General features: G+C 35.6%; 2 protein-coding genes across 2 annotated transcripts in view; both read left to right on the top strand.

The window, feature by feature from the left end:
• The window catches only part of LOC127561608 (voltage-dependent R-type calcium channel subunit alpha-1E-like), a 248,785-nt gene extending 247,145 nt beyond the window's left edge, over positions 1–1,640 (top strand). The window contains exon 15 of the mRNA XM_051996782.1: positions 1,500–1,640. Coding sequence (XP_051852742.1) covers positions 1,500–1,640 — 141 coding nt within the window. The remainder of the gene's footprint in view (positions 1–1,499) is intronic.
• Positions 1,641–1,664: 24 nt separating this feature from the next.
• CACNA1E (calcium voltage-gated channel subunit alpha1 E) overlaps positions 1,665–21,773 on the top strand; it is a 114,827-nt gene continuing 94,718 nt past the window's right edge. The window contains exons 1-6 of the mRNA XM_051996781.1: positions 1,665–1,680; positions 3,645–3,712; positions 10,772–10,869; positions 14,187–14,243; positions 15,621–16,244; positions 20,213–20,523. Of these exons, the coding sequence (XP_051852741.1) occupies positions 1,665–1,680; positions 3,645–3,712; positions 10,772–10,869; positions 14,187–14,243; positions 15,621–16,244; positions 20,213–20,523 (1,174 nt within the window). The remainder of the gene's footprint in view (positions 1,681–3,644; positions 3,713–10,771; positions 10,870–14,186; positions 14,244–15,620; positions 16,245–20,212; positions 20,524–21,773) is intronic.

Here is a 21,773-nt window from a genome sequence, read left to right as displayed (position 1 = left end):
AATGTGAGTCATGGTGTGGGGAAGAGGAGGGAAAATAAACTAGAATCTCTTGAATCATCCTTTTGATTGTTTCTTTCAGACCTTCAGAAAAACTGACATTCCTTTCTTGAAACATTAATGTCTTTTCTCTTCCTGCCTCCTTAAGGGTTTGAGCATCCTTCCTTAATTGGTTATAATAGAATCATTATAATGACATTTTGAATTTCAACAGATCTTTTCCCCCAATAATTTATATATAGTGGAAAGAATGATGGAATAAGACTCAAGAATTCTGGGTTTTATCTTCAACTTTGCCACTAATTATGTGTATATCCTTGAGAAAAGTCACATTACCTCTTTGGTTCTTGTGATGACCACGTTAGCACCCAGGACACCCCAGAATCAGCCAGATAATCAGGATAAGCAAAAGTCCTCAGTCTTTATTCTTGGTCTTTAGACACAAGATTGAACAGGATGAAAGCAGAATCTCCTCAACCGCCTTCTCCCTAGTCTATGGCCAAAGTGTGTCTCTGGCTGTCTTACTCCACCCCCTAGTTCCTTCTACAATCCTCTGTATACACCAATCATTGAGCCAGCACAGGATAGTAGGAAGGACCATTTTCCAAGCATATGCCCATAGAGTATTGTCCAATCAGTAATTAGCCCTAAGTGCTCTAACTGACCTCAATGCAATGACTCAAGGTTTCAGCCCTCTACAGGTTCTCAGTTTTCTCATCTGTAAAATTGGATGATTAGACTATGTGATCTTTAAAATTCTTTCCAGATTTAGAATCTAACTTCCATGAGTCATCTATTTTATCTTCTTAATTTCACTGTGAAGTAGAAATGTCTAATACAATAGATCACTCAAAGGGCTCAGATAAACAATTCAATTGTTAAAACATCCAATATCTTTCTAGGTCACAATCTCTGAGCAATTATTTTTGTTCTGTCCCAGGCTGATTCTTTCATGAAGGCAAATTATACCATCTTTTGCCTTAATTCTTACCTAGTAAGAATCATCTCTTCCCCAGAAAATCAAAATTATAAGGGGAATCTGGAATTTAAAACCAGGTGCTTTATATTGAAATAGAGTTATAAAAATATAAGAAAAACAAATCTATGATTTGTAAATTTATCTAGTTATAGGTATAATAAGTATAGTAATTTATAAATAATAATAATAAATGATATTTTGAACTACAACTATAATGTGATATTAAATATATATGTGATTTTTATTGTTGACAGAATCACAGGTATTGCTAATACTATTATGCTGTGTTGCCTATAGTCATAATTGAAAGAAATGCTAAATTTCAGTTAGTAATTCGTGAAAATTGAAAGATATGATTCCTTTCCTTATCTGTGGGCCCATGGACTCCAAGTTAAGAATCCTTGCCTTAGAATGAGACTAAATGAAGGAAGGGTAGATACTAAAGATTGCCAATATTTTTAAATTGGAACTTCCCCATCATCCAGCCTATGGGTCTAAACTTTCCACTTTTGACCTTGTTCAGATCTTGACAGGTGAGGACTGGAATGAGGTGATGTACAATGGGATCCGTTCTCAGGGTGGAGTTAGCTCTGGTATGTGGTCTGCCATCTACTTCATCGTGCTCACTCTGTTTGGCAACTGTATCCTTTCTTCTAAGTTTTAATGATATTTTTTACTTTTTTATATCATGAAGAGCAAGAGAGGTAGAGGTGATTGGAAGTTTCCAACTATCTATTCAAGCCAAATTAATCAGTGTTTATTTCAATCTTCTCCATGTCCAAAACTGGGCTAAGTGCCAAGATACCTATTCAAAAAGGAAATAGAAGAGAAAAAAAAAATTTAACATAGCACTTACTATGTGCTAGACATTATTCTAAGCGCTTAAGAGATATTGTCTCCTGATATTTAGAAATTTAGATCACACAATTTTTACCTATTTTGCATTAATCACTATGCTAGATTCTGGGAATACAACGAATTTATACTTTAATAAGGGAAAAAAGAAAGTCATGTAAAGAAAAGACCATTCTGCTGTCATCACACTGATCTTCAGAGTCATCCCATCCCTAATATTTTCTTTTCTCTCTCAGAGAGTTTTCCTCTAGCTCTAGGGAGCAAGTATTGCAACCTTCTCTAGAACTATACCAATTAGTCATCTAGTGCAGTTTAGTGAGGAAAAGTATTAGACTTGTAGTACCAGAGAGCTGGGTTCATAGACTATGTTGCTTAAGTGGGTTATTTGCCATGAGCAAATCATTTAACCTTAGTGAACTTGTGTTTTTTTTTTAATCTGTAAAATGGGGCTAATATTACTTGCATTACTTATCTTACAATTTGGCTATGAAAAAAGCATTTTGAAAACTTAAAAACCATATAAAAGTATGTTATTATGGTCAGGTTCAATGAATAGGAAACATATATAATGATTTCTGCTTTCAAATTTCAAAAATAATTATGGTTGCCTTTTGCTTTTAAACTGTATTATCAAATCATAAAGAGAATCAATCTTTGCTTATCATAATCTCCATCTTTAACATTCATGGTGGGATGCATTTCACTGGAGTCTCTTCTGCTCTTAATTTTTACAAACAACTAAAAAAAATCATACTGTTATATTATGTATTCCAAAGGGAAACATTATTGTACATTAGCAGTTTATAACTAATAGGTCTTCCAAACCACCTTCACACTGTTTTCTGTAGTTTACAAACTTATATAAAGGCTCTCAGCATTGACATTTGCAAGTTAGATAGAACATTTTAAGTTAGTTGGTGTTAAGTATCTTTTGTGCTAGACGAAAAATGTGGATACAAAATAATCTTACCTTTTAATGGCTACAAGAACATACTTGCCACATTGTACCAACATTAAAAGTTTTATTAAACTTTATTAAAGTAACAGTTGAAAAATAGGACTTTTGAAGATATTTAAATAGGAAGAGGGTACTAAATTAGAAAAATCTATTAGGTTATGTAATGACCCTTCTTACATATGAAGTTGGCTGTGTGTATGTGTGTTTGTGTGTGTGTGTGCGTGTGTGTGTTTGTGTGTGTATGTGTTTAAGATGGAAAATCATGGCTGATTGAAAAAAATAAGTTATCCCTAACAGTGTTGAAAGTTGATCAGCAATGATAAGTCTTAGCTACTGAGGAGGTTAAACTCTTTTATTGGTGGTATGCTAGTCCATATTACCCTAGCATTATATATTCAGGGTGGTTGGCTTATAATTCTTCATTAAGGTAAAGATGATTTATCCCTCTACATTTATCCACTCATTTTTTTATGATTGCCATTCCCATTCTGGACTTGTGGTATGGCCATAGCAATCTCATTGTCTCTTGAGTTATCTGGAAATAGTGATCTTCATGTTGTTTTTATGGCTTCTAAAATGATTAGACTGGAGAAATGGAGATGGGGATGATATTCTTTTGCCAGAGAAGGGAGGCTTGACAACCTCCCCATTCCCTCTGATTACACATTTCTTTACGCTTGCTGAAATTTGAAATAATAAGCATTTGGAGTAAGGGATTATCTGACTTCCATCCAAAGTGTAATACTAATGTCCCCTTGGTAAGGCTGCTGCTTTCCTAATGTAGGGATAAAAAAGGGAAGTCTCATTTCAGCTTCATCAAATTTTCAAAAGACATTTATCCTTAACATCTCCCAGACACCCTACTGAATGTGTTCTTGGCCATCGCTGTGGATAATTTGGCCAATGCTCAGGAGCTGACAAAGGTAAGGACTGTCTGTCTTCAGAGACCCTTTTGTTCCAACTGTGCCAACTGTGCCAACAGTGCAGAGCTTGTGACCCCATGATAGCCAGGTGAGTATTGGTTAGGCACAATATTCAGAGTGGCTGCCTGAACAAACACTCAAATTTCTACTTCTTATAGCTATAAGTTTCTTTCTTTGTTAAATACCTCTTGTGATTCAAAGAAATGTAGGGAATAGATATGTTGAAGATTATTAATACTGCAGAAATTCTCTCAAATTGGCTTATTTATCATATCAGTCTGATCCAAGAAAAAAATCTTCTTTCTTTTGGATTAGCTTCCCCTCTCAATCCTAAACCACACATTTATAGAATTGGGCACAAATCATAGTAAATAGATCTATCTTTTGCCAACATTTTCCCCAAATAATGGAATTATAAATTAGCATTAAAAGAAAATGAGTTTGACTTACTGGCGATAATGACTAAAAGGTTCCCCCATCTAACTCTACTACTACCACTTAGAAGAGAAATGGGAAATAAAATGATAAGATGGGCAAAGTGGAGTTGTGTTTTTTCTTGGTCAGTGTTCTGAAGAAGCTGAACAAGATTGCTGTACTCTAGTTTCTGGTTTCCAGTCATACCTCCATGTCAGTTCATTTCCTCTGAACAACTCAATCACATATCTACCTTCATTAAAATTCTGCCACAACATGGGCTTTCAGTTCACCTTTATATTCCTGCTTTCTTTCACAGAGGTGGCTACTCAGTCTCCCATTCACAGAATCAAAAATTTAAGAGCTGAAATAAATTTCAGAAGTCATATAGTTTAGAGTAAATTTAGAGTAGAGTAAAATTCTTTCAACTGATCCTCATCTGACTTGAACTAATGGCCCTTTGTTTTTAGTGGGACACTCTAGATTATCAATGATGTTCTTAAACTATGGTATCTAGAACTTAACACAACATCCTAAATGAGGTCTGACAATGGAATTAGAGTAAGATTATCATCTCTATATTCCTCATGGCAATACCTCTTAAGATATTGAAGACATTAGCTTTTCTTTGTCCTTTATATAATGCTTGTTGTTGCTGCAGACAAATTTTCAGGCAACTAAAATTTCTAGATATTTTTTCAAAATGTTTACTGTTTGACCACATTTCTCCCATATTATATTGCTGAAGCTATTTTTTTATCTAAGTGTAAAACTTTATATTTGTTACTATTGGATGTGATTTTCATTCTCTTGGCTTTTCTCCATCTCTACCCTGTCAAAGTCCTTTGGATTCTGAATATGTTACCCACTATATTAGATATCCCACTCACCTTTGTTCAATATATGCAGTTTTGTGAAATATGCAAATTTGATTATATTATTTAGGCTTTTATCTATATTATTAATTAAAATGTTAAATAGCCCAAGCCTATGGAAAGTTTCCTGACATTCTCCACTGGAGATTTTTTGCCACATTGATATTTAATCCTCAATAACTATTCTTTTAGTCTGATCATCAACTAAGTTTTAAATTAATCCAATTATACTATCAACTAAACTACTACTCCATTTATTTCACAAGAATAGTGTGAGATACTTTACCAAATTTTTGTAAAAAGCCCAGAATCAGAAGAAACTTAAAAATATTGATTTGGACAAGAAATTAAATGCTATACAGGACATGAGTAAAATTAATATTTCTTAGTATAAAATTCACATTTCCTTCTTGTGAATTAATATCTTTGAGTGGGTACAAAAGCCAAAAACATCTTTCAAAGTAATAAAGAAGAAAAGTATATCGTCTAAGGACACAGACATATATGCATGACGTGGGCAAGAAATGATAAGGAGCTTTAGTCTGTTCCATATCCTTCCTTGCCTGAGGAGCATTGGGAAAGCAGGGAGAGAACTTTGAAAGATAAAATACAGATATAGTGGTAGTGATAGAAATCATTTCTTCCTATGGAAAGAGCATATATTGGGAGTTTCAGAACACATTGCAATAAGTGTTAAAAGTCTCACAACAGGCTTCATCAAGAAAGAGGAGTATTTCAGGGAATACTCTGCTCCAACCAGGGAAATGATTTCTTGAAAAAAAAAAATGTCCTACCCCTGAAAGGGAGAAATACAGACTACAGAAGTAACCTGAGCCCAAAGACAAGTTCAGTGGGGTAAAGTACATGAGTCCAGAATGATATAGCTAATCCTAGGATAAGTAGATGATGAGTAAAAGTTTTTATATATGGTCTGAGTCCTCCTAAATCTGTCCTCTTAATATGTAGGCTCACAAATTATATATGAGCATGTTGCTTTCCATTGCTTTGTAAATATAGGATAACTTTCATTTTTGTCTTTATATTTCCAGTTCCTGGTACAAAGACTGGAATATAATCATTTGAAAACTACTTATTGATACTGGCACTCTTATGAATTAATATTTATGAAAACCAGGCTTCTCAGACTCTAAACTAAGTTAGGAAAGTTAGTTTTAGAGGAAATCTGTAGCCAATGAATAGTTAAGTTGAAAAGAGGAAGGGAGAAGACTATATTAAGGCTATATATAGAAAAAAGAGTATTTGTGCATAAATCTCTTGAATGAAATATTTGGTTCTAGAATGTATTGGAAAGTGAAAAATTAAATTTCTTGGAAAAAGATGACACATGAATTTTATTCAAACTAAGGGATTGGATGATGGTGTGGGGAGAGATTAGGAATTCTATTCTGAACTTTTTTTTAGGATCAAAAGGAGAAAAGAGGAAAACTAAAACTAAAATTAGATTGAAGACATTTGGGCTTGAGTAGGTCAATAAGATGATGAAGAAGTATTTTTGGAGGAGAGTAGCTTCAGACTATTGAAACATTATTGAAAAAGAGAAATTACAGAAACATCATAGAATTTAATAGAGGAAAAGAAAATTTATCAATAACTGCAAGTGATTGAGTTAAACTTGGTAAAAAAAAATGGAAGATGACAGAATGGAATTTTTTTTTTAAAAAACCTCAACAACTTACCATAATAAAGAAACTTTCAAAACTAATTCAAAACATTTTGAGTGAAAAAGAACACAAGTCTTCATGTACTCTAACCCTCTCATTTGATTAGTAAAGAAACTGAGGTCCAGAAAAGTAAAGTGATTTGTCCAAGGTCCCACAGATAGTAAATGGAAGAGCTAAAATTTGAATCTTGGTCTTTTGACTCCAAATCAGTGTTACTTTCACTATATCATGCTATTTATATAGAGTTAAAACAAGGATTTGGAACAAAATTTATTATGATTTTAAAAGCAGGAATTACAAACATGATTTCCAATAAGACAGTAGTAAAAATTCCTGTTGTAAAGAAGGCTAAATAGGTAAATTACATTACTATCAAAGCACCAGAGCCAATAAAACAATATCATTATTAAATATGTATGCATCAAAAGGAATGCTTTTTACATTCTTAAAGAAAAAGAATACTAAAATGTATAAAGGTACTACTAATAAATACACTTATTGTACATAACTTTAATAAATCTCTTTCAGAAGTATATTTATAAGAAAAATTATAAAAATATATAAATAAGTCATCATTTTCATAGGACTTTGAGGTTTGCAAAACACTTACATATGTTATCTCATTTGATTCTTACAACGATTGTGTAAGTAAGCTCTAAACTTGTGGCATTTTCTGAACATAAAAATCAATAATAAAATTAGAGTTGGAGGCATTTTAGAGCTAGAGTTAGAGTGTGTGTATGTGTATGTATATAATATGTATATATGATATCAATGTGCGTATATGTATGTATGTGTATATATGTATCTATACATATAATCCACATACTAACATAAATATACATATATTTAACATTCCAAAGTACCTTTACAAAAATTAACTATGTACTATGCAAGAAAAAAGTCATAAACTTAGAAAGGCAGGTATATTAAATCTCTTTTACAGACCTTAATACAATTTTAAAAAGTGATCAACAATGCTGGAAAGAACAAAAGATACAGACCTAAATGGAGATTAACTAATAATATCCTAAATAGTGGGCAAATCAAAGAAGATATTATAAGGAATAATAAACATTTTAGAGATAACAGTATCAGTGAGACAATATACTGAAATTTAAAGTATATAGCTAAAATCAGAGGAAAGCTTATATCCCAGAAAATATATACTAGCAAAATAGGAGGGGGAAGACAATAGGTTGAATATATAAATTTAAAACTTAGAAAATCAACAAATTATCAAGCTCTCTGTCTCTCTCTCTCTTTTTTACACATACACATGTGCATACATACAGAGAGATGATAATCCAAAAAGACACATAGATTAAATGAAAATAAACATACTTTTGAAATTATTAAACACAGCAAAAACAAACAAAATTATTCCTATTTGCCAAAAAAATAGAATAATTTGATTCAAAGGCCAAATATATAGTGTAATGGATAGTGTCCTTGTAGTCAGTCAGATCTAGGTTAAAGTCCCAATTCTGCCATAAAAAAAAAAAATACTGTCTGTGAAACCCTGAGATTGTCCTCTAATTTTTTAGTGCTGCTCCCTCCCCACACAATCTATTCTTTTAGACTGTTGTGAAGATAGTATTGATCTACTTAGGTAGAGAAAATTCCTCACTTTGAACTTCCTATACCAATGAAATTGTATGTCCTCACTTAAAAGAAAAAGAAACCATAAATAATCACTGAAAAAACTAATGAAGTTGATTTATAGCTCTAGAAAAGTAACAGGACACAAAATGAATTCACAAACATCATCAGTATCTTTTTGTTTTTAACCAAAAAAACCAAAAACAAAAACAAAAAGCACCTGAAGAAATGTTTAAAAAATGACAAAGTTCACTTCAAACAACAATAAAATATCTAACATATCTGGGGGTTGACTTGACAGCACAGACAAGACATAAAAATACCAATTTTAAACACTTCATATACGTATAGGAAAGCCTAAATAACTGGAAAAGTCTTTACTACCACTTGTTCATAGCAACACATTGCCACCTGAATTAATCAACACATTTAGTGTCATACCAATCAAACTGCTAAGGAATTATTTTATAACATTATACAAAATAACAGTAATTAATTTGGAGGAACAAAATATATATAAAAAAACTTCAAATAAAATAATGAAAAGGGGAATTAAGGGATTATTTCTTGCCACATCTCAATTTGTATAATAAATCAGTGATTATGAAAACTGTTTGCTACAGGGTGCTAAATATAAGAGAAAAAACAGATCACCAGCAAGCAAAAAAGATTTGGAAGCAAAATGAAAATAGTAGCTGAATGTTTGATAGAAACAAAAATACAAATTACTTGAGGGATTACTTCCTATTTGATAATAACTCTCTGAAAATGAAAAAGCAATTTGGCAGAAAATTGGTTTAAGGCAGCAGTTTTTATCATATATCATATTAAGATTCAAGTATATAAATTATCTAAATATAAAGGTCACAGCTCTTAAAAATAGAAAAGAATAAATAAATAAGACATTTTTAAATAAAAAAGAATCTCATACTTATGATTAAGGACACGAAGTGTAAGTAGAGTAGATAAAAGAAGATTTTAAAAGACAAAATAAACAATTTTATGCATATGAAAATATAAATTATTCAAAATCAATTCAGCTAGAATAAGAGAAATGAGTTAAAATATTAGCATCAAGAATCTCTAATAAAAGTCTGACATTTAAAATCTATAGAAAATTAAAACAAACATAGAAGACTAAGAAAGAAACAGGTTTCAAAATAAGAAGTATAGATTGTCAATAGCCAGAGGAAAAATAATATGCTCCAAATCACTAATCATAAGAGAAATGAGTTATCATATCATATCCATAAAATTGATAAAGATTACAAAGAACAGAAATGGTAAATGTTGAAAAGACTAAAAGAAGACATCTATACTTATATGCTGGTAGAACTGTGAATTGGTCTAATCTAAATATTGTGGAAAGCAATTTGGAATTGTGTGAAATGTTACTAAATTATTCATATGCTTTGATTCACTGATCTAGCTATTGGGCATATTATTTTCTCCAAGGAGGACAAAGAAATAAAGAAGTAAGAAAGGTCCATGTATACCAAAATATTAATAGAATTACTTTCTGAGCAGCAAGAAGCCATAAATAAAATACCATCCATTAATTGGATAATGATTAAACAAATTGTAGTTTATGAACAATGATATAATGTTGCATGCTAAAAATTATTACTGCAAGTAATTCAGAGAAAAATGAAAAACTGTATGTGAACTAGTTAAGAGCAAAATAGCTAGAATCAGAATGCTGCAGACAGCATTTAAAGTAATGTAAATGAAGATAACATTAAAGGATAACAAAATTCAGACCAAATACAGTGACCAAGGCTGATTTCAAATAACAAATATTAAAAATATTTCCTTCTTTGTCAAGAAATGCCAAATCTAGTTTTCAAATGTCATATACCTGCCAGTTATAATAATTATACCAGGTATCTTTAATTATAAATTTCTTGAGAGCAATGGTATTATTGGTATGGTTTATTAGAAAGTGACAGGCTTTTAAAAACAAAGTGTACAAATAAAAGATTTTAAATAAAAAGAAACAAAATGAAGGAAATGATCTTCCATTTGTTATCTGTATGACCACCTGTGGCTTCTCACTTGCCCCCACGTGAGATGCATACTTTGCTCTCTCTAGTTCTTAATAATTTTTAGGAGCAAATCCAAATTTTGAAGCAGTATGGTAAGAAGAATGATAGTCTTGGAATTAAAAATTTGTTCTTTGAGTCTCAATTCAACCATTTATCAGCAGGCTTAACCTTGGCAAGCCATTTAAGGTTTTTATGCCTCAGTTTCCTTATATGTAAAATGAAGGGGTAGTCCTAGATATTCTGTGAGGAGTTTTCTTTTAGTTTATGATCCCATAATTCTAATGTCTCTCTCAGTTTCTCTCCCTTTTTTATTACTTGCTTACTTCCATTGATCAACAAAGCATCATCTAGAAGATGGCAAGATCAAAAAAAGCAGGTCTCCAGGAAAGAAATTACCTGCTTTGTTTTCCATGGCAAAGGACAACTTTGTTTTCTGTGTAGGATGAGCAGGAGGAGGAGGAGGCCTTCAATCAGAAGCATGCCCTACAGAAAGCCAAGGAAGTCAGTCCAATGTCTGCACCTAACATGCCTTCTATTGAGTAAGTCTGTGCATTATTGATAGATGATCTCCCTTCTCTGACTCAGGAGATTCTGATTTGGGCTATCAGGAACTTTAGTTTAAAGTAGACTCAGGGACCATCCGTTTGAGACCAGGATTGACCTGAGTCTCCAAAATGGGAGGGAAAGAGTCTTCCTGATTGCAGAATTACAGTTCCTTTTACAACTTCAGTTTTGCTGTGGATTTTGCACTTGGTGCCAGGATGTATGTTAAGAAAAATGTAAGAAGGGTCTGTGACCAAGGGGGCTGGTATGAGTTTTTGTCAAACATTGGACCTTTCTCTCCTACCTTGAAAAGTATAACTTGAAGCAGATGACTGGTGGAAGGGAAGTCACATGGGAATGCTGTGAACTAGAGCTTCAGTAACTTCTGGAAGATTATTGTGAGGTGGTACCGGACAAGACAAAAGTAATATTGATAGCTTCCACTTAATAGGAATGATGATGAACTTTTTAAGGATGTGTATGTAGACACACTCCCTAGATCAAAAGATTTTTATTCCACTGTTGTCTTTTCAGTCTATGGCTTCTTACATACTTTTTGTGAAAGGAAATCTTTCTACAGAAAGTGAGGTAGATGCTTAACAACTATCTGTGAATGAAGAGAGACCGCTAAAGATGCTTTCACCAAGAGAAGGGAGCAAAACTGCTTTTTATTTGAGGCAAAAGATTCTCTCACTGGACTTTCTGGAGAAATATTTCGGAGGACAAAGACAGATTGTTGAGAAGAGATCTCAAACTCCTTTGGTGTGTGTATGTGTGCATGTGTCCGTGTATGTGTGACAATTCCTAGAGTCCAAGAGATAAGAATTGGAACTCTTCTCAAGAATAGGATTTTTTTTTGGCAGAGTTAAGAAAATTATTTCAGTTATTCAGAATGATGATCCTAAGATTCTGGCCCCAATTCAACATGACCATCTTATCTTTATCCCTATCTGCCTGTTCATCCTCCCATCCAAATGAGAACACTGAACTTATGAGTAAAGGCAAGACTAATCATTTGGGATTTAATTCATTAAAAGAATTTGTCTTGAGACTCAACCATAAAGATAGCTCATAACTTTGTCCCACAGATTAAAGGGGAAGAGAAAGGACTTTCCCATTGCTCCACTTTTCCTTTCTAGAATCTCCTCTTTATGCTTTGGGAAAGAACTTTTCCCAATCTTGAAGAATGTGGTCAGGCAAAGTGACTAGAGAAGAATAACTGAATGGCACCACCGTGTCACTATTAAAAACACAGAGGAAAAATGACAACAAACAGATATGAGCTGGACAGCATTTGTATCAGGAAATGGACAATGAGGATAAAGGATTTGATGAGATTGATAGTTGCAGAAGTCCTTGACCTTTGGCTATGTATTGATGGCTATTTCTTACATAAATTAAGACAAAGTATATCTATCAGCTCTTTAAATGTGTATCTTAATGGGTTGGTGTGTACCTTAATATACATATAGGAACAGGGCTGAACAAACCCTGCATTATTCAAGAAATTTGGTTTCTCTTGGTTTTGAATCTACCTTTCTTTGGGATTATGGGATCACAGAGTCATGTGATATATAGTAGGAAAAGTGTTCAGACAACCTATGATCATATCCCAGCTTTAACATTCACTATCTCTGTGACTCTCGGCAAATAATGGAAATTTTCTGGACCTACATTCTCTCATATAGAAGGAGATGATAACTTCCTGTCTTCTCCATAGGGTTGTTGTGTGGTTTATTAAAGAATTATGCAGTAATAGAATTGTGTGGAGAATATGTGGATGTACCTTGATGGTTCAATCAAAAAGGAATGTAAGGACTCTGGATGTGAATGTGTATGAGAACAGATCTAATTTGGAAATGGAGGAGTATGTGAAATATACATGTGTTTGTATTTGACTCAAAGGTTATATGTGATCCTTGCCTGGTCATTCTCTCTGAGTGAGTGTGAATCTGCTTATATGTTTCTATATTCTTACACACATATCTTTGTGTGCCTGGGTATTAGGATTTCTGAAAATTTGCAAATAGATGGATGGACTTAGTGCTTCTCTTAGTGATTACGCATGCTGCCTGACCAAAGTTATGCATTCATTTCTATGTGACAAATATTACATCTTTTTCTAGTCATACATTGTTACTGCCTTGTTCATTTTCGGGCTGGGTGGGGGGAGGAAAGAGAATGAATTTATTCATTTTGATTTATAAACATGTTCATATTAATTAGTATGCAAATTATAGATGCATGTTTTTTATAGATAAATTAGAATTTGAGATCTCAATTGTGTACAAACCTATTCTTCATCCTTCCCGAGTCTTTCCAAATCCTATATCCTCTTCTAGCCCAGATTTTTTTGGCATTCTTTAGGGAGGGGATAAAGCATGACAGTTTCTCAGAACATTCTTTACTGTTGGGTGACAGGGCTCCCAGGAAAGGAACAGCATCCACAAACCTTCCACTGTGTTCAATCATCATACTTTGGAGCCTAGCACTTGCCTACAATAACACTATTTCAATGTCATGTACTTCTATCTTTGAGAAGAATGATAATATGCTGTTCTTCTAGGAATATGATGCTACTGACCCATCAGTAGGATATGCTCTCTGAATTCTTATTATAATGGGTTATGCTGACCAGGATAAGGGGTGTTTATATGGCAGTGCCTAACTCTTTGAAAGGCTAACTGACCCAAAAGGGAATCAATCCCATGCCATTGGCTCCACTAGCCTGCCAAACTGATGAGCCACTCAGGGTCTCTTTGTAGTAGAGCCCTTTGCTCCTTACCTCCAATATTCATGTGTCATGTATGCATGGCTATACCTGAAGTGTTTGCCTTAGTGCTTTGAGAGATTGCAACAGGGTATGATTTGGGAATGACATGTTTATGAGCCCAGAGGTGCATGAATGTGCCTCATTGCACTGGATATGATTGAGAATATATTTAAGAAGTTTACAAGGTGACCAAAATAAGTTTCCACATACAAACATTTGGGTGAAAAGTAATAGTGCCAGTATGGCATGACTTTGAAGCATCTGAGTTCATAGATGGTATAGAATGTTATTAGCTTTTTGCTTGTGCATGAATATAATAAAGACAGGAGCCATGTATTTGCAGATAGTTCTAGGATCCAAAGTATACCTTTTGAGGAATGGGGGAGTTGGGTGAATTGGGTGACTCCTAAAGGCCCAAAACAAGCATATAAAATATGTGTGTACATGAGGAGGGATCCGCCCCCCTCTTTGGAAATATGTTAGTCTTTGTGGGGGTTTTAAAGCTGGGGTGAACTGAACCTGTCCATTTTTCTTTCCCAGAAGAGACAGAAGGAGGAGACACCACATGTCGATGTGGGAGCCACGCAGCAGCCACCTGTATGTGTGTACATGTTTGTGTGTTGTGAGTGGTTATGTGTGGTCCCGGAGACAATGTCATCTTCGTCCTTGCTACGGACAGAGTGATAGAATGGGCGTGTGCTGTTCAGTGGGAACGTGTTCTGTGTACAGGTGTTTTATGTAGGCATCTCAGCTTACCTTTCAGTGTGTGGGTGTTTTGTGAGCATTTAAGGCATTTAGGCTTGTGTGCTGTTCTCCATTTCTCTTGGCTGACGAGTGAGCATATGTTGGTACATACATGTAGATGGGTCTGCCTCTTTGGGATACGCATTTGCGTGTGCTACGTATGTAGGTGTGAGTTCAGATGTGTGTGTTTGATTATTACAGTTTGTATGAATGGGCCCATATGCTGTTTCTGTGCATGTGGGTCTGGGTAGATGTGGGAACCTACTGTCATGTGCTCTTCTGTATGTGTTCATGTATGTGTGCTCTTTTGGCCCTGTAAGTGCCACTAGAAGCTTCCGTGTGTTGAAATGCCCGGTTTTATTCCATTTAACAACAGTAGGCAGTGATGGATCATACCAGGTTAGCACCCAAAGGTTCAGGTGACTCTCTTTTGGTGATGGGTGGAACTGCTAGCTCATTCTGGTGGAGAGGGATGCATGCTACAACTATACATAAGTTTTATTTTATGCCACTGTACACTAATTGTGACTCCTTTGCTTGGATGCATGCTATAACTATAAATAATTTTATTACACACCACTGTACACTAATTCTGACTCCTTTGCTTGTGTCTAAAATTGTACTTTTTAGTCTTTTTTGCCTGGTGGCATTAATTATTGTGAAGTAGCACTCCCAGTTGAGGGGCAGGGTAGAAGGGAAGGAGAAGCGGCTACAGAACTGAAGATTGGATTGGGGTATGACTGAGATATGAGAGGTAGAGGGGTAAAATGTTCAAGTGGATGAGAGGGGAGAGAGAGAAGGGGAGTGACAATGAGACAAAACAAGCTAGATAATGTACAGTCAACAGGGGGGAATTCCTAGACCCAGAGGACTATGGAGCTCAACCCTGGACCTGGTGGTTCTCCTCTACCACCCACCATAGCTTCCCAGTTCCACTCCTTCATGATTGCAAGTTGACATCATGCTGAAAAAAAAGAAATCCCTGGCACATGGGTTTGGAAGCATTCCACATTTATTCACATACACACAAATTTCTTTTTGCTACATGGGCTTATGTCTTAATGTGCTTCACGTTTACAGGTTCTGGGCTCTCTCCCATTTGTCCGTCACCATGCACCCCACCCTGTATCTGCCCTTTGAGGGCTGCCTCAGGGCCCCATGCTTGCTGTCTGCCCTAGCTTATGTACTCGAGACCCTAATGCAGCCTTTTGACTTGTTCCTCTTTGTCAGGAGGGAGAGAAGGAGACGTCATCACATGTCTGTATGGGAACAGCGCACCAGTCAACTGAGGAGACACATGCAGATGTCCAGCCAGGAGGGTATCAACAAGGAAGACGCCCCTCCCATGAATCCCCTCAACCCCCTCAATCCCCTCAGCCCTCTCAATCCCCTCAATGCACATCCTAGCCTTTACAGGAGGCCCAAACCTTTGGAGGGTTTGGGACTGGAGAAGTTTGAGGAGGAACCTGGAAACCGTGGGGACTTTCATAAGGGTGAACAATCAGAAGATCAGAAGAGTCCTATGTCCAGGCCCAGGAGGGAGCAGCAATGGCTCTCCAAGTCATGCCATGGAAACTGTGACCCAGCAGAGCAGGAATCAGGAGTTGGAGAGGCAGTGGTAGGCTTTGAGGAGCGGGCCCGTCACAGGCAGAGTCAACGCCGTAGCCGCCACCGGAGAGTCCGGACTGAGATGAAGGAACAGGCTTCCACTGGTGAAAGCAGATCTGGGAGTCAGGAGAGAGGCCTGGAAGAAGGGATAACGACTGAGGGGGAGAAGAGAAGGGACTCTAAGGGGAATCAGGAGGGCAAAGAGGTTTCTATTCACGAAGAAGAGAGAAGCAAAGAGTTAAAAAGGTAAGTTGAAATAATGCTCTAAATGGGGGTGACATTGATCAAACAAGATGTCTTTCTTTAATCTTTGCTTTATTCCTGACTTAATATGTGATGCTGGGCAGTCACTAAACCTGTCTGTGATTCAATCCTCACTCACAGAATGAGGATTAAACACATTTCTTCTTGCTTTCTACATCATCAAATTATTGTGGCAAAAATTCGAATTAATAGAAAAGAAATTATTTTTAAAATGACTGCCATATTTTCTTTTTTTTTTGCCATATTTTCTTAATCCTGTTTCCCAATGTCTGCTATCCCTCATACTATGAACATAAAAAAGATTTCAGTATTTGCCTCTAGAATATACATTCAACATTTACCCCACACTTATGTACATTCATTCAACAAATCAAACAGCAAATCTGTGTAAATGTTCTAGATGCTGGAGATTCGAAGACAAAAACTCTCAACAAAACTCAAAACAAAATAATCCTGGTCTTCAAGGTCTTTATGTTGTATGGGAAGGGAAAAATGCATACACATATAAATAAATATTATACACACAAAGTAAATACCAAGCGATCTAAAGGGCCCCTTGGCAGCCAATGAGTTGACTTAGGGAGAGGAGATAGAAAGAAAAGAGAAGGTGCCTCAAGAGAGAGCCTTAAGGTATACCTGCCATTTGGCACTGAGACATGGAAGAAAAGCAAAGGAAACTGAGAAGCAATAGTTAGAGAGTAAAAGGACTAGCCAGTGTTAACTGCAAAGAGTCCAAGAGGGATGGGGACTGAGAAAAAACTATATTTAGGAATTAAAAGAATTCCAGTAATTTAGGAGAGAAAAATTTCAGTTGATTGTCAAGGTCATAAGCTAGACTGCAAGAGTATGAAAAATGAGTAAGAGAAGTGGAGGCAGGTTTTTTTCCCTAAGAGTTTAGCTATGAAGAAAAGAGATGTAGAGTGGACAATAGTTTTAGAACGTATTAAGGCCAAATTAAGGTGGTTTTTAAGGATGTGGGAAACATGGCAACGTTTAAAGGCAGCACGTAAGAAACCAGTAGATAGAGAAAGATTGAAGATTAGAGTGGATGATGTATAAAGGGGGCAATCTGCTGAAAAATGTAGGGAAGGCAAATATAGAGGAATCGGTCTTCTTAATGAGAAAGTTTACCTCTTTATTAGAAATTTACTTAGAAATCTATTAGATATAATAAGTAAGTAAGAAGAGAATGGGAATGATGTGAAGTAGTTTTGAGATGCTGAATGTGGGATAAGAGAGAGATTATGGCAAATATCTTCTCTTTTCTCAGTAAAGTGTTAGGTGAGGTCATCTGCCAAAAAAGGAAAGGGAGATGTGGGAGGCTGGAGGAGAGAAGGGAATTATTCGAACATCCTCTGTGGGTAGTGTGAGAGTCATTTAGGGAATAGTAAAAAGAATGCCATGAAGAAATGCAGGTCAGTTAAGGTTGGATAACACAAATTTGTAGTGGACCCTGCCTACAAGATTGTATAACTTCCTTCTGTACTACGCCATAGCACAAGCACAGGAGGAGGACGCTGGTGGGAGTAATTCTGCTTGGGATTTGTCAAGATTTGAGCAACAAGGACAGTATGGAAAGAAATGTAAGAGTGGAAGAAAGTATAAAGATGAAATGGTTAACTATAAAGTCAAGATTTGGAAAAGAAGTGATCACCGTGAGGAAGCAAAATATGTTTAGGAAGAATGAGATATTGATAGTGATGGAATGATGGAAGATTATGGTAAGAGAAAGGGATGTCATAGTTCTTTATGGTGGAAGTGGAATACTTCCATGGACTAATAATAAGATCAAGGGTGTGATCATGTCTATATGTGACTGAGATAAAGTGAAGGAAAAAGTAATGAATTTAACTGAGAAATCAAAAGTGTTTGGAAGCACAATTGAATGTATTTTGAAGTCTCCGACTGCAATGAGAGGCCTTGGATTTTAAAAAAGGTTGAAAGCTGAGTACTCAATTCCTTGATTCCCCAATGAAATCAAATGAAAAAAAAAACATGAAGATGAAAGGCTAAATGTTATATTAGAATTCATATCCTGTCTTTTTAGATTGGACTTGAAGTCAGGAGACATGAGTTCAAATCCTTCTTCATATACTTAGTAGCTTTCAGGCTAATCAGTTAATAGTTATTTGTCTCAGTTTCTTCATTCATAAAATGGAAATAATAATAGCCCCTACTTCTCAGGATTGTTGTGAAAAATGATATTGGTAAAGCATCTTGCAAACCCTAATATACCTATTATTATGACTGGAAGCATTTTCCAGAGTAGAAGTATAAGGATACAAAGTAAATTGTTTCAAAGCCAGGCAAAGAACCTTAAGGTCAGAACGCTAATTTCAAATTCCATGCTATCTTTGTTGGCAGGGCTTTGTAATATCAGTCCCGGGTATATGTACATTGTATGTCTATCCAATTTATTTGTTATAGATATTATTCTCATCTTATAGATGAGGAAAATTACATTAAGAAAGTTAAAGGATTTGTCCAAAGTCACATGACTAGAAATTGGGAGAGGGAGGGCTAGGAATTGGAACAGAATTTTTTGCTCCAAATGTAGTACTCGAATCTCTTATGGTATTTTCGGAGCAAAGGTGGCAAGCCCATTACTATGTGGCATAAAGGAAAGAACTAAAAAAATAAACATTACCATTCCAGTGCCCCAGCTTCATGAGTAGTTGAAGTAATCTTTGTGGAGAAAATCAGGGAATGGGGATCACCATCTACCCAATATTACTAGTTCTTATCTGGTTTTTCAGCAAATGTTTTCCCCCACAGCCTATGATTCTCTTTTTTTCTATCTATATTTTCTTTCTCCTCAAATGCTAACTAACTATTTCTTCTTCTTCCTCCCTGACTCCAGACTCAAAGACTCATGAATTCATTGTTAAGGCATTTTATAAAACATCATGTAATCTTAAAATCAATTAAAAGAGATATAAATATTCAAATGATTCTGTTATCTCATCATTGTGGATCCTGATTCTTTTACTTTTCATTTGTGTGAACTTTGACAAGTCACTCAATTTTGTTAATTTTCATTTTTTTTCTTCTATTAAATAAAGGGTTTTCACCAAAACCCTGAGAAGTGGGAACTACAATTATTTCCATTTTATGGATGAGGAAACTGAGTCCGTAAATCTTTATTTTTGTAGTCCTAAATTCTATCCAGTGATAGAAATCATTACCCATACATTTTTGCCCAACCACAAAATATGAAATGGGTTGGTTCCATGGTGAAAAAGAGTAATGGCAGGTAGACAGTCAATGTGCTCCATCAGGATTCTTATTATGCCCAGAGAAAACAAGGAAGAGAAGCAGAGTGCCCAAGAAAATGCATATGATGTTTTTACTGGACTCTGCACTATTGGACCACATCTAGAGGATTAAGTTCCATTCCGGGAATGTTAGAAGGACATTAACAAACTAGACGATATCTAGAAGAGGGAGATGAGAATGGTGCCAGGATTGGAGGCCATTTTTAGTATATAAGAATTGGCTAAAGGAACTGAGAATGTCCAGCCTGGAAAAAGAATGATTGTAATGAACCACTTTGATAGATGTTTTGTTAGTTATTAAGTGTTGAGAGATGTTAAGTGTTTGAAGTATACTCACTTAGAAGATGGATTAATTACTGACTCAGAAAGTAGAACTAGGAGTGATGGATTAGCAGAGAATCATTTTTAGCCTAAGGAAGAATGTCCCAACGAGTAAACTGAACAAAATGAAATGGGCTTTCTTGAGGCTAGTGAAAGACCAATTGTCTGAGATATTATGCAAGGGATTGCTGTTCAAGCATGGGTTAGCTAGATGATCAGTGCGGTCCAAATTTGAATCTGTGGTTGTTCTGCCAAGGTTCCCCATCCAGAAATGAGCTTCCATTTCTATTTTAACCACCAAATCACCACACTTCTTTTTCCTTTTCATTTTTTACCTCTCATTTTTCTTGTCAGAACCAATAGCCTTATGGTTCCAGGAGGCTGTGGGCTATCAACACCTGCTGATGAAATGAGGACTCCCTTGGTCCTCTCTCCTCCAGAGCTAGAAACAGGAAAGGACATCAGCCTAACAGAGCAGGAACAGGAGGGGACCAGTGAACAAGCACTTCTAGAGGATGTACAGCTGGATGTGGGCCGGGCTATCAGTCGCAGTGAGCCTGACCTTTCCTCCATAACAACCAATGTGGAGAAGGGCACAGAGAGCACTAGTGTTGCCGTCACCATTCCTGACGTGGGCACCTTGATGGATTCCACTGTGGTGCATAGTGAGTATATTCTCCTATCCTGATGATTCATGAATCAGGCAGGCTTTTCACTATGTGATCCTGTTTACTCTTTTCTCCTGATCTTCTCAGCCCTGAAGAAGTAGGCATGAGAACAATGTACACCTAGAATTGCTGCTTGTCCTTTATTTTCAAAGAGGACCATAGCATCAGGGAGGGAATGTCCTGACATGCAAGTGAATTGGATTTAAATAAGGGAGAGCTGTGAGAAGTCATCAGTATCATTTTCTTCTCCACAGTGATCTGCATCTAGTGGCCAGATATAGATCAGGACAACTAGATATGGCCCTCACACCTAAAGTTCATCTAGTTCAAATTCCATTCTTAATCTAATCAAAGACATGAGATCACTTCCCATAGAGATAGTCAAAGGTTAAGTTAGTCCTCAACCCTAGGTTATCAGTTTGGTTCTTTTTGTTTGTTATACCATATTCACCAAATGTAGTAGAAGGACCTTTCCTTAGAAATCTGTTCAGTCTAGGAACTCAGTTTCTATAATTAGATTTAAATTGCTGTCCCTGGAAACTTCATAGAGTCTTGACATAGTCATATCTTGTTCACTCTTCCAAACCCTCTAGGTTAGGAGACAGATATCACCATAATAGCCCAGAAAAAGGAAATACAGAAATAAAATACTCCCACCCAAAGAATCTACACTCTAAATTCCCATAATTACCAGACTGTTTCCAGAGTGTCTATATTTCCTTTCTTCCTTTATTCTTTTCTACTTCAGAAATTCTTTCACTGCCATTATTTCTCCTTTACTCTACTCATATTTTTTCCTTCTCTTCTTTTTTTTGTCCTTTCTGTTATGTCAGCTTCTTATTCATAGTGTAGTGTATAGAATCAAAGAATGAGTTGAACCAAATACCATCTTTGATTATTGCTACTTTAATAATTGTGAGCAAGTCACTTCACCTTGATAGATCACCTCACCTGTAAAATGAGGGGGTTGGACTAGATGGCCTTGAAAGTTCCTTTCTGTTTTAAATTAATGATCCCATAAGTCTATAAATGCCTCCAAGGAATTTTGGAAAAGTGAAACCTCCCATTCTTTACAAATCACACAAGAATTTCACAGAATTTCAGATCTAATGTCTTCTATTTCCAACCAGCTAAAAAAATTAGAAGAACACTTGGTCTTATCTCCCAGGAGAGAGATTTGGAATTTAAGTTTTGGATATTAAATCTCACAATCTAATTTTAATGCTATCTCGAGTAGAAAAGGATAG

The sequence above is a fragment of the Antechinus flavipes genome, chromosome 4 (genome assembly GCF_016432865.1).
Source record: "Antechinus flavipes isolate AdamAnt ecotype Samford, QLD, Australia chromosome 4, AdamAnt_v2, whole genome shotgun sequence".
Classification (NCBI taxonomy): Eukaryota; Metazoa; Chordata; class Mammalia; order Dasyuromorphia; family Dasyuridae; genus Antechinus; species Antechinus flavipes.
This window is presented reverse-complemented; position numbering and strand designations above follow the sequence as displayed.